The sequence below is a fragment of the Hyperolius riggenbachi genome, chromosome 6 (genome assembly GCF_040937935.1).
Source record: "Hyperolius riggenbachi isolate aHypRig1 chromosome 6, aHypRig1.pri, whole genome shotgun sequence".
Lineage (NCBI taxonomy): Eukaryota > Metazoa > Chordata > Amphibia > Anura > Hyperoliidae > Hyperolius > Hyperolius riggenbachi.
In genome coordinates this window covers 45,629,398-45,646,359 of record NC_090651.1, presented here as the reverse complement: position 1 = coordinate 45,646,359, position 16,962 = coordinate 45,629,398, and the positions used below count along the sequence as shown (strand labels likewise).

The 16,962-nt window shown below is 47.0% G+C and overlaps 1 protein-coding gene across 2 annotated transcripts in view; it reads right to left on the bottom strand.

The window, feature by feature from the left end:
* Positions 1-16,962, bottom strand: part of CRYZ (crystallin zeta) — a 51,657-nt gene that overhangs the window by 33,684 nt on the left and 1,011 nt on the right. Inside the window, exons 1-4 of one of the 2 annotated variants that reach the window (XM_068239207.1) lie at positions 8,340-8,421; positions 7,601-7,720; positions 7,261-7,439; positions 7,099-7,167 (exon numbers count right to left, since the gene is read on the bottom strand). The exons of the other annotated variant lie outside the window; for it this stretch is intronic. Of the exons in view, the coding sequence (XP_068095308.1) occupies positions 7,099-7,167; positions 7,261-7,439; positions 7,601-7,720; positions 8,340-8,382 (411 nt within the window). The 5' untranslated portion in view covers positions 8,383-8,421. Of the gene's footprint in view, positions 1-7,098; positions 7,168-7,260; positions 7,440-7,600; positions 7,721-8,339; positions 8,422-16,962 lie in introns of those variants that run through there. 2 annotated transcript variants of the gene reach the window in all.

Below are 16,962 nucleotides of genomic sequence, written 5' to 3'. Positions count from 1 at the left end.
TACCAGGACATCTGTGCCTATAGGCTCCAGTGATGCAAATCCGGTGTGGTGTCAGATTTAGCTACATGTAGCTAAATCAGACAGCACAGTGTGTCAGGAAAAGCTACACTGTCTGAATTAGCTACAATGGCAAAAAAAACAAAACAAAAAAACCCCTGTGTATATGTTGCATAATATATCCGGTTCAGCACCGCAGTGCCGAAAATCTCATGCATCCGAGCAACGTTCACCTCCCATTCATTCGCCTATAACTTTATTGCTAATTATCACAATGAATTGATCTATATCTTGTTTTTTCCGCCACTAATTAGGCTTTCTTTGGGTGGTACATTTTGCTAAGAATTATTTTTTTTCTAAATCCATTTTAACAGGAAGATTAAGAAAGAAATGACAAAAAATTCATTATTTCTCAGTTTTTGGCCATTATAGTTTGAAATTAATATACGCTACCGTAATTAAAACTCATGTATTTGCCCATCTGTCCCGGTTATTACACCGTTTAAACGATGTCCCTACCACAATTTATGTTGCCGATATTTCATTTAGAAATAAAGGTGCATTTTTTCATTTATAAGCTTATAATTTTAGCCACCCTAGCTATAATTTTAGCCACTCCGCTCGTCCAGAAAAAAGTTGCTGCTAGTGTTTCGGACGAGCTCAGCTCGTCCAGCGCTGTCCCCACTCACCGCTGTGCAGCGCGTGCATTCGGCCGCCTTCTCTGTGCTGCTGCGGCGCTCCCTCTCCCTCCTGCTGGGCTCTGATCGCCGGTCCCCGGCTCCCCCGATCCTCCGGTCCCCTCTTCTCTCCGCAATTCTCCGGAGATCCGGCAGTCAGGGAAGATGGCGTAGCCCAGCCACTTCCTCTGACGCCGGCTCCTGCGCCCCCTAGTGTCTGTCGCGGCGACAGCATCATTAGATTACATAGGGAAACAAACTATGTAATCCAATCATGCTACTGTAATTCAAAAAGTTGTTTGCACAAACACAAACACCTGTCAGCTCTCAATAAAAGCCCTGAACCGTTACTGCCTCTCCCTCTTTCAGAGTCCCCAGCGTCCAGTGTTAGTCTGTTGTCAGCTATCATCTGTGATTTCTGTGCGATTACTGCTTTTTTCCAGCCTTAGCTTCGTTCATATTACTGTCAGATTGCGTATTGCTTTCCGTCTTTTTCAAGACGCTGTGATCCCTGTGCGTTTGCTTTTGCTGTTTTTTCTTTTTTTGTCGCTGCCCGTGACCCCGTACCCTGCTTGGGGTCATGGCCTCGTCCTCTCGGAGGCGTGTGCGTGACGAGGAGTTGCTGGATATCCTCGAGGCAAGCGACAGCGAAGACGAGCTCCTAGAGGAATCGACAGACAGCGAGGTTCCCGGTAACCTGTCTTCGGAGACGGAGACCAGTGATGAGGAAGCCGAGGAGCCAGTGGCGGTCGCACGCACCTGGTGTGAGCTGGGGAGCCCCACTCAAGCTCCGCCACCCAGGTTCCCCTTCACAGGGGCACCCGGGCAGAAGATCGCGTGCGACGAGGGTCCGCTGTCCTTTCTGGAGCTCTTCCTGACGACGTCATTCGCAAGATCGTTGAGGAGATGAATCGCTATGCAGCGCAAAATCAGCAGGAATCTTCTCTACCCAGGTTCTCGCGGAGCAGGAAGTGGGAACCTGTGACCAGCAACGACATCTGGGTGTTCCTGGGGCTCGTCATCCTCCAGGGAGTTGTTGGTAAGCCGCTGCAGAAGTGGTACTGGACCACTAATAAGATCCTCAGTACGCCCTTCTTTGGATCTGTTATGTCCGAGCCACGGTACACCCTCATCATGAAGTATTTGCACTTCGGAAACAACGAGGAGTTTGATGAGGCCACCCATCCCGCACCCAAGCTGAAAAAAAATTTGGGACCTATACCAGATGATTGTTGCGAACTTCAAGGCTGTGTATGTTCCAGATCGCGACATCACGGTTGACGAAAGCCTCATGGCATATAAGGGGAGACTGAGCTGGGTGCAATTTATTGCATCAAAAAGGGCACGCTTTGGGGTGAAGTCGTTTATGCTCTGTGAGGCCAAGTCCGGGTACATCTGGAACTCTAATTTACACGGGCAAAGGCACCAAATTTGCCCCTCAGTTCAGCCAGTTTGGGTGTGCCACCTCCTCTGTTCTAACCCTAATTGAGCCATTGCTGGATCAGGGGTACTGCCTGACGACAGACAATTTCTACAGCTCCCCTGAACTTTTTAATTACCTGGTCCAGCATAAAACTGATGCCTATGGTACCTTGAGGGCTAACCGTCGCAATCTGGCGCCGGCCTTTTCTGCCAGGAAGCTGAAGAAGGGGGAGGTCGTTGCCTGGCAGAAAGGCAAAATGATGGCTCTGAGGTGGAAGGACAAACGTGATGTATGTGTCCTCAGCACTATTCATAATGCCGAGACTGTCCACACCACCAACAGGAGTAAACAGGAGGTGGATAAACCGAAAGCCATACTGGATTACAACAACACTATGGGGGGTGTGGACAGGGCTGATGGAGCCATGACTTTCTATCCGGCTGTCCGCAAGCAGCAGCGGAAATATTATAAAAAAAAATTCCGCCACTTACTTGAGCAGTGCTTGTGGAATGGCTATGTGCTCTACAAGAAAAGCTGTGTAAGGCCTGTACCCCACCATGACTTTGTCTGGCAGCTGACGGAAGCAATCTGCATGAAGTACCCCCCACCAGAGTCAACATCTAGACCGGGGCGCAGGGCATCATATGTCGTGAATCCGGCACGGCTTTCAGGGAGACACTTTGTGGAGTACTTGCCACCGACCCCACAGAAAGCAAACCCTACAAGAAGGTGCGTTGTTTGCTGCAATAAGAAGGACAAGGATGGCAAAAAGATGCGGAAGGAGACCCGCACTTTTTGCCCCGACTGTGACGTGGCACTTTGCGCATTACCATGCTTCAAGATCTACCACACTAAAGAAGTGTTCTAAAGTACACTTGTACCCTGTATAATTTTGTTTCTGCCTTCATTTATTTATTTCTGCATTGATTTATTTATTTCTGCATTTTCTTTATATTTCTGCATTGAGGAAAAATGCAAGGTATTTCAGTTTGTCATTAATAAATTTTATTTTATTTTTGACAAGAATTAGTGTTTGACACTTTTATTATACTCAGAATGTATACTAAACTCTTGCTTGGCTCATTTTGGTAAGTTACAGGAAAAAAGGTGCTGAAAATTAAATGTACCGCTTTTTGCACAGAAATCCTTGGGAATCAGAACGCCGAGGTGGTTAAATAATATAATAACATACTCTTGACATGCATATTTAAAAAGTTCAGACCCTTGGGTAACTATTTATGTTGTTTTTGTTTTGTTTTTTATTGTATTTTTTTTTTTTTTATAAAAAATGTATGTGGGTAATTTTTGGTGTGGGAGGGAAACTTCTAATTTTAAATGTAAAGTAATATAATTGTTTGTATTAAAATGTATGTGGGTGCAGTTTACGATTTGGCCACAAGATGGCCACAGTGAGAAAAGTCCTGGATGCGAAAGATCTTGCATACAGGAACTAAAATGCAGAGGACAAGTTTCCTGGGGGCAGAAATACCGCGCTCTCTGGATAGAAAGCGTCGGTATTTCTGCGGGGAAGTTAGATCGGTGAATGGGAATTATATTCCCATTCACTGATCAGGGGGCTAGCGGCGGGTGCGCGCGCGGGAGCGCGCCCACCACGCAGGGAAAGCAGCAGTGCCTATCTGGACGAGGAAACTCGTCCAGATAGGCCGAACTGGATATTGTTTGACCTTGATTGGTAGATTACAGATCTCATGTAATGATAATTATTATGTTGGCTATGAAATAGCCAATATATTGTTCTTCTAGTTCAGCTCCTTCTTATTATTATTAATATTCTTATTAGCGCCCCCCATTTTCTATACGCTACGCCTCCCACAGTTTTAGGGGTACAAGCGCCAAACTTTCTACACTTATTCGTCCTGTAGCGATATATATATTGCTTGTGCTTAAACGATCCCACCCTCCGCGCCCCTGCGGCGGACCCCGGAAGACCCCTTTTTCCGTGTTGACTTTGACAGGGAAAAAAAATTTAAATCGCTGCCACTAGTACAGTTTTGAAGCTACACTCCCCAAACTCGGACCACATATTGTAGGTGTAAACCCCCTCCCCCCCCCAAAAAAAAAAATTATGTATTTTGGGGGGTCACCCTAAAGTGGGCGGAGCTAACAGTGGCCAATGAAAATTTGAAGTTACATTCACCAAACTTGGGTCATTTGGTCTTGGAGTGAAGCTGAAACATTTTGTCACATTTTGGGGACCCCAAAAAGTGGGCGGAGCCACAAACAACCAATCAGATTTTCCCTATTGACTTCAATGAGAAAATGTAAACAGTTGTAATTCTCACTGTATTAAAGCCAGAGTTCCCAGACTTGGCACACTGGGTCACTGATTGACTGGGGTTAAAATTTGGCAAGGTGGGTGGAGCCATATACAGCCAATCAGACACATAGCCAACATCCTGTGGTTTCTTCAGAAACGACACCATCTAGTTAATATTATTATTGGCGCCCCCCCATTTTCTATACGCTACTCCTCCGACAGTTTCACGGGTACAAGCCCCAAACTTTCCACACTTATTCGTCTTTAAGCCCCCACCCACATGCAGAGTAGCACAGAAAGGGATTAAGATGAAATAGGGCCCTAGACAAGATAGCACCTTTTTGGGCGCTAGTCTACTTTAGGGGACCCAGCAGGAAACCTCATAGGGAACAGTTCTCCAATCACAGCATCCCTTTACCACACAAAGCATTGTGAATGCAAGAGCATGCCGTCCATCCACTCACATTAGCTAGATTTCCCTATGAGGTTTTCTGCTGGGTCCCCTAAAGTAGACTAGTGCCCATTTTTGTGCACTGCTGATAGTCACCTGACTTTTTAAGTTAGATTTGGTGGGGGTAGCATCCACCAGGCCCCCAGACCAGACGCGTAGCTTGGGGTCCTCGCTACCAGGCAGGAGCAGCCAAGCTTCAGACCTCCGACCAGCCAGCGACCACTATGCGGGCGCTAGGACCTAGAGGACACCGCACTGATATGCGGAAGTGACATCACTTCTGCATTTACAGCGTGGCGTTCACCGAGATCGGTGCGTCCGCTCTAACTGGTCGCCGGCTGATACTGAGGTCTGAAGCTGGGCTGTCCCTGTCACTATCTAACCTGGGGGGCTCCTGGCGCTACCTAAACTGGGGGGCTCCTGGCGCTACCTAAACTGGGGGGCTCCTGGCGCTACCTAAACTATCTAGGCCAGCCAGCCCAACATCACCACCAGCCAACCAGCCCAGGGCCTCTGGCAAAAAGGCCACAGCATCACCACCAGTCAGGCCAGCATTTACTTCAACCAGCCAGGCACAGCCCAGCATCACCGCCAGCCCAGCCACAGCATCACCGCCAGCCAGCCCAGCCACAGCATCACCGCCAGCCAGCCCAGCCACAGCATCACCGCCAGCCAGCCAGCCCAGCCACAGCATCACCGCCAGCCAGCCCAGTCACAGCATCACCACCAGCCAGCCCAGCCACAGCATCACCGCCAGCCAGCCCAGCCACAGCATCACCGCCAGCCAGCCCAGCCACAGCATCACCGCCAGCCAGCCCAGCCAAAGCATCACCGCCAGGTATTTCAGCCCACACATCATCCCCAATCCAGACAAAGATAGTATTGCCAGCCAGGCACAGCAGCCAGTAGAGGATAATTCAGACGCCAGGTGAGAGGTGTCTACCATATTAAGGGGGCATTCTGCCCATTTATGTGAAATGCTGTCTATTTAAGTGCCTTATGACTGCTGAATTTGTCTTGTTGGGAGCCTTATGATTGCTGAATTTGTCTTGTTGGGGGCCTCATGATTTCTGAATTTGTCTTGTTGGGGGCCTCAAGATTGCTGAATTTGTCTTGTTGGGGGCCTCATGATTGCTGAATTTGTCTTGTTGGGGGCCTCATGATTTGTTGGGGGTCACATGATTGCTAACTGCGAGACTATGGGAAAAGCTGAATCATCATCATATGAGACAATAGCATTGAACCTACTTTTTTAGCTTTTTAAACCAGAAAATAAAACTGAGGTTCTAAAAAAATGAATACATTTTTCAGGAGTAGGATGGATGAAATTGTTTATCTTCAGTTTATTTTCAAACTTGGATTTTCCATAATGTTCATGTATGAGTTAAAATGTTTGTACTTAGTTTAAATTGCTGTTGGCACTTTGCGATAGATAAGTGACTTTTCGCCACCACTGTCCTAATCTAATGTCCCACCATTACTAAGTTCATGTAAAGTTGTCTCCACCCGTGACCACACCCACATTTTGGTCTATGACCACACACATTTTTCGCTACACGCGCTGCGCAACGTCGGGGGGGGGGGGGGGGGGAGGGGGCGTGACTGTGGATAATCAGCACCAAATACCCTAGGTACGCCACTGGCTGCAGTGTCTTTCTTTATCTATACATTTATTTTATCGATCCTCACCGCCAGCGGCACCGGGCCGGATCTCCCCACTCAGTGACGTCACACGTCACCGCCGCACAGCGTCCATATGGAAGTGGAACGGTGCGCAGAGCAGCAGTCGGCAGAGAGACAGAGACGCCGCCAGCAAGCCAGCCCCATCCTTCCTAGAGGCTTGAGGTTAGACAGCGTGCCGTGCGCAGAGCCCAGGGTAGAGGCAGCAGCCGGACCAGACCTTAAATCAGCCAGAGCCAGGTGAGGCAGCCCAGGACCAAAGGCAGCGCACACTGCACAGCACTCACTAGGTCTACAGTCTATACAGGCGGCATATTTGATGGTGAGTGAGCGAACTTGAAGCCTGGCAGAGGCAGGAGGGTGGGCTGAGCGTGAGCCTGGGGGAGCCTATAAACAGTTATGGAACTTGCTGGAAGGTACATACTGAGGGAGGGTGGGTGAGCGTGAGCCGCAGCCTTCACCTTAGGGGGGCGCATTAATAGTCTTTGTCCCCGGGCGCTGAAAGCAAAGTCCGAAAGAAAAAAAAAGTAGATAAGTGTATTAAAAGTAATAATCTTAACATACAGTTAATCTAAACCATAACAATATGCACCTTAATGCTTGTTAGGGGTTTCACATCTCTTGGTTTTCCTGTTCGCTGGCATTTGTCACATTTGGATATCTAAATCATAATTAGTATATTAGTAATTATATTCAATGTCAATATCAAAATAACTGAAACACAAACGATTTTATTCTGGTCACCTCTACATACCCAGTCCGCTATGTGGCTGCTCATACCAAACCAATAATGGCGCGCTGTAAATGATTTTCTGGTCTTCACCACACCAGTATGACCTCCACTTGGAGAGCAGTGATGGTCTTTGAAGAGTTCCTTAGCTTCTTCTACAGTACTAATGACTCGTCTATTACCACGATAGAAAAGCTCTTCTCCTAATAGGTTTCAAAAAATCTTTATCATCAAGTCAATCAAAAGCAAGAAAATGTATGGTGACAATAAAGTACATGTGTGCTCCGTGCAACCTTCATCTTACTTCCAAATTTGCTGTGCAATAGTAGTCGTTTAACTTTTAGATTAGCACATAAATACAAACCTTGTAATGTGAATCTTTCAGCATATCTTCGTAGCGTTAGTCGTTTGGTGTTATCGAAACCATCGGGATAAGACCCAAATCTTAGAAGGTTCAAAACTTCAGAATATCTCCTTAGCATCTCTACAAAAGACAAAGGAGGAAGTTAGCCTACAATATGTCCTGGCACTTAACAAGAGCTGTTAAAGTGAACCTCCAGACTAAAAATCTACTCAGCAGCACTGAAAAGGCTTTGTGTTTCTTTAACAGTTTCACAGCATCAGAACTTTGTTTCTCTTATACAAGCCTCATTTTTAGCTGCACAGAAGAAAACTGCCCGGGCATTTTTCCCCTGATGCTGTGCAAAGCATGATGGGATTTCTGATGTTGTTGTTCTCGTTCTGCTGTTTTTTGGTGCAATTTTTTTTTTTACATTTTGAATTTGACATTTGAAGCCTAGTGTGTGCAGCTGGGAGGGGTGATCAGGACACAGGACTGTTGGAACTGTGTCTCCTGCTCCCTGTCACCTCCTTTCAACCAAAAAGAGGGCTGCCCCCATGACAAAGATGGCAGCCCCCATGACAAAGATGGCAGCCCCCATGAATCACAAACATTTGCCTGTTCTTTTAAAACAGGGTGGGTAAGAGATTATATTACCCATCTATTCTAATTAACATAACTAATGTAACTTAATGACAGTATGCTTTTTTAGGCTGAAGTTCCCCTTTAACTAAGTAATCTAAACTATTCATGGTAATCTTACCAGAAGCAGCACACATGTTCTTTCTTTCAGTCTTCCTAGACATGACTGTGCGCAGTTTTGAAGCCAAACAGTATCAGGAAATAACTGAAAAACAAAAACCATAGAACATAAATCAGATCAGACAATGTTGCTAATTGCCCCTTTCAAAATGAAAGTAGGCCTGAAGCCATGAGTGTACCTTTCAAGAATTGGATCCTTTTTTTCAAAGGCGGTCCTCTTCCTGTACAGTTTGGCCACAACAAGATTTCTTGTTCAGGACTGTGCTTATCGTCATCAGCACTGTGATGTGAAGGTAGAATTCATAATGCCACTGACAGTGCCCTGTTACCAACAGTTGCTAACAGACTTTTTTTTGGAATAGATCGCCATTATCTTGCCGTAGCTTGAACATGTATTCTTTCCAAAGTGGATGCCTTTCTGATGGTCATCAATATACAATGTTGCATCCATGATAGCAATTATTGGTGTAAAATAGATAGATATGCAGATATAGTAGCCCTTGGCTGGTAAGCTGGTGATGATGGGGCTCTTCTGGGACCTTGGGAGACAAGAACAGATAGCCACTCTTTTTACCACTTAAGCTGGCCATACACTGGCCCGATTTGCCGCCGTTTCGACAGCAGATTCGATCACTGGGATCGAATCTGCTGCCAATCGTTCGCGCAACACGCCAAATTTCGATACATTTCGTCCGATCCCGTCGATCGCTCCGTGCGGAAAATTACCGTCGATCGCCTGCGGGTAGGGAGCACGTCGCTAGCGGCGTTCGAGTACCCGGCAACCGAGGCAATAGAGCCCGCACACATTACCTGCTCCGCCGGCACGACTGCCCCCGGTCACCGCTGCTCCGTCTCCGCGCTGGTCTGGTTTCCGGGTCCGGCATGCTTCACTTCTTCTAGCCCGGCAGGAAGTTTAAACAGTAGAGGGCGCTCTACTGTTTAAACTTCCTGCCGGGCAGGAAAACGTGAAGCATGCCAGAGACCAGAGCAGACCAGCGCGGAGACAGAGCAGCGGTGACCGGGGGCAGTCGCGCTGGCGGAGCAGGTAATGTATGCGGGGGGGGGGGGGGGGGGCTTGAGCGGCGGCAGCAGCACCACCACCACCACAACAGATTGTGAATGGTTTCAGGCTGAAATCGGTTCACAATCTGTTTGCAGTAAAGGTAGCCATACGATCCCTCTCTGATCGGATTCGATCAGAGAGGGATCTATCTGTTGGTCGAATCTGATGGCAAATCGACCAGTGTATGGCTACCTTAACTGTGTCGATCTGCGAAGCAGTTCATTTTGGCACGCTGCTCCAAGAGCCAAGTGTTAACGCTGGGCAACGTAATAGCAGCAATGCTATGCTGCCCACCCCGCATAACGTTAATTTGGGGCTCTGGCAGCTGCCAGACCAAGATACACACAAGCCACTGTCTAGACTCATTTTAGTCTGGATTGTATTTTTGCTTGTTTACATATACACAGGTCAAAGCAATTCAAACACTTACAGCCCAATATTCACACCAACAGGTAGCCGGCCACCTGCATAGGAGTCATTGTGGTCGGGTAATTGTCTAATGAAGTGTTTCCTTCCTAGAAGCTAGGTAGACATTTCCTAATTAAATGTACAGGTTCCTTTGCCTATTGAATGTAATGCAGACAATGGCATTTCCCTTGCTCTGCACTGTATGCAAATTTCAATTACATCTACATACATACACACATTAGCCGTTTCCTGGAGCCAGGCGACACCTTCAAAAGCCAGACACAAGAAGCACAATTCACCAAGGATTAACATGCCAAATACGACCGGCATAAATAAAGATAAATATTTTAAACTGTCACATTTAGCGCTTTTGCTACACAAACACTGAGCTCCTCATTAGTGGTCGATAGCCAGAGTATGCAATCAAAATACAAAGCAATAGGCAGAGATGGCCCGGAGAACTTTTGAGGGTGAAGATCAGCAGAATATGGGCTAGCAGTGACCAGGATGGGGAGAGCTAGGCAGCAGCCTAAAGATGGGCATGGATGGCCCAGAGCACTTCTGAGGATGAAGATCAGCAAAATATAGGTTAGGAAGAGATGGGCAGCAGCTTGAAGATGGTCAGAGTGGCTCAGAGAACTTTTAAGGTTGAAGATCAGCAGAATATAGGCTAGCAGTGACCAGAATGGGGAGAGACAGCCTGAAGATGGTCAGAGTTAGGGCCCGTTTCCACTAGTGCAGAAACCGGGCCGAATCCGCAGTTTCCCCGCAGGCAAATCGCGCGGGGAGACTCTCCCATAGGAAACTACGGCGCCGCTGGCCGAATCGCTTACCTTAGCGATTTGGCCGACATTGCCATCACTTTCCGTGCGGGAGGCTGAAGATATAGCCGTGCATGGCACAGCTTACGGGATTCGTTAGCGTTCCTGCAGAGGAGAAAGTACCGCCGCGTGTCTCCCAACCGCCCACGGCACTAGTGGTAACGGGCCCTAAAAGGTCTATTCCCACTAGCATGCTGCATTTTAGTAGCAGTAGAAATAAGTGTAGTAAGTGGTCGTGGTATAGGTAGCTAGAAAATAGGTGCAGCTGTTTAAAGTTAATTAGTTGATTCAGATCATTAGGTTAATAGCTCGTTTAGAGAACCTTTTCATGATATGCTAATTTTTTGAGATAGGAATTTTGGGTTTTCATGAGCTGCATGCCAAAATCTTCAATATTAAGGCTGCTTTCACAGTGGGACATTACAGCCTGTAATGCAGCCCACTGCACAGCAATGAAAAATCAATGGGCTGTTCAGAGTGCCCACGTTGCGTTACATTGTGACACAGCAGGTAAAAAGAAAGTGCAGCATGCTGTACGTCATAGCGGCTAAGCCGCGTTAGGCCGCGTTCACACTTGCGTTTTGGCAAGTAAACGGACCAGATCCTGACCTGATCCTGATCCGAACCGTACGGTTCCGATCCGGATCCGGTCCGTTTGTATCAGGCATGCATCAGGCTGCCATCCAGATCCGTGGGCAAAAAATAGCGAAATTTAAAAAAAAAAAAATGTTGGGGTCAGCAGAAGGTGCACCTGGTGCACCTGTAGAATCAGTTTCCTCCACTGTAGGCCTCACCTCCACCTCCGACATTCTGCCAAACAGCTCCAGCACGTGTGTCACTGCTGCTCCACTCCAGACATGCTTGGCCCATGTGTCCCCATCCGAAATGGCCGCTTGGATACGCATAGGAAGTGGGGTAGAACTTCAGGTTTTTGTAGGCAGTGTGTTCTGTGCCTTCCGTTCCCCATTGGTTTCTGTGTTCCTGATGGTGCTGTCAGGCTCAGGTCCGGCTCTGGTCCGGGTGCGTGGGCCAGAGATCCGGACCCAAAAAATAGCGCATGTTGGAAAAGAGTCCGGATCCGATCCGGCTCCGTACTGTACGGAACGGACACGTGTGAACGTCCGCATAGCCTTTACATTGCTATGCGGAACGTACGTTCCGTTTGTACAGTATGCGGTCCGGATCAGATCCGGAAAATCCGGATAGCGAACGCTAATGTGAACCGGGCCTTAGACTGTTTCCACATGCTCAGTGATGTTGTAGGAGGAGGTCTCCCCTCCTCCTGCACGGCCAGCCACATGGCTAATTAATATTCACTGCACTCAGTGACGTGCAGTGTTTACTTCCTGGAGCGGCCGCTCTGTGCGGCGATTGGCTGGCGGGACCACGTGATGCTGCATGTGTCCAAAAGTACGCATCACAGGACGCATGAAGAGTTGCATAACGCGGCTCAATCTGACGTCCAGCTTCAACCCCACTATGCGTTGCGTTAGGGGCACGTTATGCGACTTACCGTCGGATCTAACGCAACGTCCTAGTGGGGAAGAAGCCTGAAACAATAAAAGGCTTGAACTACTTCAGTTGTGTGTAATGAATCTAAAATATATTAAAGTCTAATGCTAGGTACACACTGAGATTTTCTGGACGATTTACTGTCAGATCAATAATTTCTGACATGTCCGATCTGCTTTCCGATCGATTTCTGAGCATTTTCCAATCGATTTCCGTTCATTTCAATAGGTAACCGATCGGAAAATGCTCGGAAATCGATCGGAAAGCAGATTGGACATGTCGGACATAATCGGCCAGAAAATCTCATAGTGTGTACCCAGCATAATGTTTATCGGTACATTACAGAAAATAATGAACTTTATCAGAATATGCTAATTTTGTTTAGAAAGACCTGTATATGGGGAAGCCTCAGAGCTAGCACTCTACATCACTACAGTCTATATACATCACTGGTGCAGATATATGTCCATACACCCCTCAGTCACATCTATATGGGGGAACCCTTGGAGCTAGCACTCTATATATACACATCACTTTATGGGGGAGGGGAGGCCTCAGAGCTAGCACTTTACGGTGGTGTAGTGGTTAGCTCTTTCGCCTTGCAGCGCTGGGTCCCTGGTTCGAATCCCAGCCAGGGCACTATCTGCAAAGAGTTTGTATGTTCTCTCCGTGTCGGTGTGGGTTTCCTCCGGGCACTCCGATTTCCTCCCACACTCCAAAAACATACAGATAACTTAATTGGCTCCCCCCTAAAATTGGCTCTAGACTACAGTATTTACCCTACATAATATAGACATATGGCAATGGTAGGGATTAGATTGTGAGCTTGTTTGAGGGACAGTTAATGACAAGACTAGACTATCTATCTATCTACATACACTGTACAGCGCTGCATAATACATATATGTCCATACACCCCTCAGTCACATCTATATGGGGGAACCCTTGGAGCTAGCACTCTATATACATCACTTTATGGGGAGGGGAGCCCTCAGAGCTAGCACTTTACAACCTTTATATACACACACACACACACACACATCACTGGTGCAGATATATGTCTATACACCTCTCAGTCACATATACATCTATATGGGGGGACCCTCAGAGCTAGCCCTTGTAGTGCAAAAATAACGATCACAGCTTGTGATCATCTGCTTTCAAAATGGTGTATGGAGCATATTTACAATACTGTAAACAGCACAAGAAGCATATACAGGGCAACTGGAAAACCAATTTCCATATTTGCTCACAGCAAACACGTGACTACTAGCAGCCTCAATAATATATCTACTGCTGCCCTTGCATTGATTTACCCAGTTTTATGCAGGAGGGATAATGGTCTCCAGTTAACATATTTTAGTGTTATTTTCTCATAGAAAACACAATACTAAACAGAAACAAAGGAAACACACATCAGCCTGCGGTATAGCACAAATCAGGGTACAGCATAGAAGAGATATATAGGCTGACAAGTATTTGGCAAGTAAACAGTCTGCTTTTCGGCTGTGAATTGCAGAAAGTCATCACAAAGCAGCTCAATCATATGTGCAGATGATGTGTATATACATTATTATATATGACAAGAGCCAGTCCCAGCAGGATATAAATAAATACTATGTGATTTAGGAAAATCCATCGGCTGAACTCACCTATTCAGCAGCAGCAGTAATAGCTAATGTGTGGCAGCAGGATGAATGGAGTGCCCCGCTTGTCAGCCCCACTCTCTGCTATTACCCAGTATCAGATGCACAGACTCTGCTGCAAATGATCTGTATACTATAGTAAATACCAGGGCTGTGGAGTCGGTCCAAAAATCCACCGACTCCGACTCCTCAGTTTAGGATTCCACCGACTCCGACTCCTCTAATTTGCATATTACAATTTTGTTGATTAAAAGTATGTAACATGAAATTCGTCTCTTAACTGCCAACGCTTAGGAATTTTACAAGACAACTGAAGTGAGAAGGATATGTAGACTACTATATTTATTCCCTTTAGACTAAAACTAGTCCTTGGTAAGAGTACTTGTAAAATGTACAAACCGGAACAAAGAACATCTATCAGGCCCTAGGCAATGTAAGTGTGGGTACATGTAAGTGTGATGTGCAGGTACTCTGCAGGGGAATGAGGAGATTTTAAACAGACAACACCTCTGTGTTCAATGTGCACAGCATTCTCAGTGGATTCCCTGCAGCTCTGTGGGGAGTGAATATGTAGAGTATAGTACTACTGTAAAATAAAGTAAACCTGAGACAGATGAAATTAAAGTTTTATACATACCTGGGGCTTCCTCCAGCCGCCTTCAGGATAATCAGTCCCTCGTTGTCCCCCTCCACCACCTGGATCTTCTGCTATGAGTCCAGGTACTTGAGCCAGTCGGACGTAGTGCGCATGCACACACTCCGCCGCCTGGAGCGTACTACACCTGCGCAGCACTATTGTGCAGGTGCAGAACGCTCCTGGCTGTGGGAGCGGCATGCGGCCGGACTGTGCTGACTGGCTGAATTACCAGGACTCATAGCAGATGATCCGGGTGGTGGAGGACAGCAAGGGACTGATTAGCCTGAAGGGGGCTGGAGGAAGCCCCAGGTATGTATAAAACTTTACTTTTCATCCATCTCAGGTACCCTTTAATTTGTAGTCACCAAACTAAATTTTAACATATCAAATTATTTGATTTCATCAGCAAAGGGAGTGCATACATTTGCATAAATCAGCATCAATGCAGAATTATTTCCATCTCATTGACCATCTCTATTAGTGACACAGCTACACATCAGGCTTTATTCTTACAGCATAGATGTTATTTAGTATATATGTTACGGCCAGAACCCGAAGTCTGGCCACTTCGGGTTCTGGCCGGTCACAACGCGAAGTGGCCGGCTGATCCAGCCAATATACAAAATGCCTGGGAATTTTTGACTTTGGCCGGCCAGAACGCGTTGTGACTTACCTTGGCCGGCCAGAACGCGTTGTGACTTACCTTGGCCGGCCAAGTCCCGAAGCTTCCTGTCACCGCTCCCCCGCCAGCTGCTCTCCTCTCCCCTCCCCGCTGCCGTTCTAGACCTCAGATCAGGGCGACCGGACCGGGGAAGCAGAGAGAGACAGAGCAGCTCACACGACCCGCAGGAGGCATACACTTCAATGCAGAAGTGACATCATTGAACATTTCCGCATTGAAGTGTATGGGTCCGGACGGGTAGCGCGCGCGCTGCTCTGCCTCTCTCCACCTCTCTGGTCGCCCTGATCGGAGGTCTGAGTACTAGTGCTGGCAGCCTCCAGGAAAGCCCCCCCTCAGCCCAGCAAAGCACCCCCAGCCTAAAAGGCACCCAGCAAAAGACCCCCCTGCCATGCAAAGCCGCCCCCCACCATGCAAATCACCCAGCAAAGACCCCCCCAGCCATGCAAAGCCACCCCCCCCACCATGCAAAGTGCACAGCTAAGACCCCCCAGCCATGCAAAGCCCCCCCCCCCCCCCCGACCATGCAAGTGCATCCCCCCTCATCTGTGACTAATCGCCACTGTAATTTGATTTCTCCTCCGTCACCTGACTGCCACAGCAGAGCAGCTAATTTAAAAGCACAGGATGTTAACAATATGTCTGCTCCCAAGAAAGCAGGATGTAGACACGCTGCAGATTTATTGCAGGATTTGCATCAGCTGTAACTAAGAAATGCTTTTCTTTAAAAAGATTATTATGCTGTTGTGTGTATTTCGGAGCAGAGAGGACGTTCCGAGTGCCATTCATGGTGCTGGACAGGACCCGGGATGTTCTGGGATTTCTGCCTTTTGGATTTTGGCCGACTGACTTCGGCCGTTTCTAGAACTGGCCGGCCAATGTCAGAAATTCCCAGCATTTTGGACTTCGGCTGACGTCAAATCGCCCAGTTCTAGAAATGGCCGGCCAATTCTAGAATTGGCCGATTTCTGGTTTTGGCTGTAACATATATAAGAGATTCCGGTACTTATCCGTTAGCCGGGTGTATCCGGCAGGTGGCGCTTATTACTATTCCCCCTCCAGGCCGACATGGATAGTAGGGAAAGATGTAACTCTGGTGGAGTTTTGTCGCCACCTAGAGGATGCGCCCGGCTAACGGATAAGTACCGAGATTCCTGTGTACACATCATATATACAGTCACAATCAGATATGCATATCTGACCTTAAAAATACGGGGACTGCTTTATTGAAGCAGCACAAGTAAGTAATTTTGATAGGTTTATTTTTCATTTTTGTGGACTAAGCACAGCTATTACTGTATATATAATGTATATATACATTATTTTTAATGACTATTATCTGAGAAATAGAACATTTTATCATATTTTCTATTTTAATTACAGTTACAAATTCATTAGGAGTCGGAGTCGGTGCATTTTTTCCCGACTCCAGGCACCCAAAATTGCCCGACTTCGACTCCACAGCCCTGGTAAATACAGTGATTAACTTTTTCAAAATACAGTTTGAACTTGGGCAGCGCGCTGCATGGGGACGAACGGGAGGGAGGAGAAGAGGAGGGATAGCGGACTACCAAGAGCTCTCAGCCATACAGACATACACTATACACTGCTATATACACTATCCATACACCATACATACTGTACACAGCCATGATAGCAGCAGTGAGTGACAGACATACACACAGCAGTACATACACTAGACTTATATAAACCAGCCATACATACACTTTATACAGCTATACACAATACATTAAAGTATCTTGGGCAGAGCGCTGCATGGGGACAAACGGGAGGGAGGAGAAGAGGAGGGATATCGGATCACCAACATAATATCCTTACAAAAATAGAATCTTTCCTT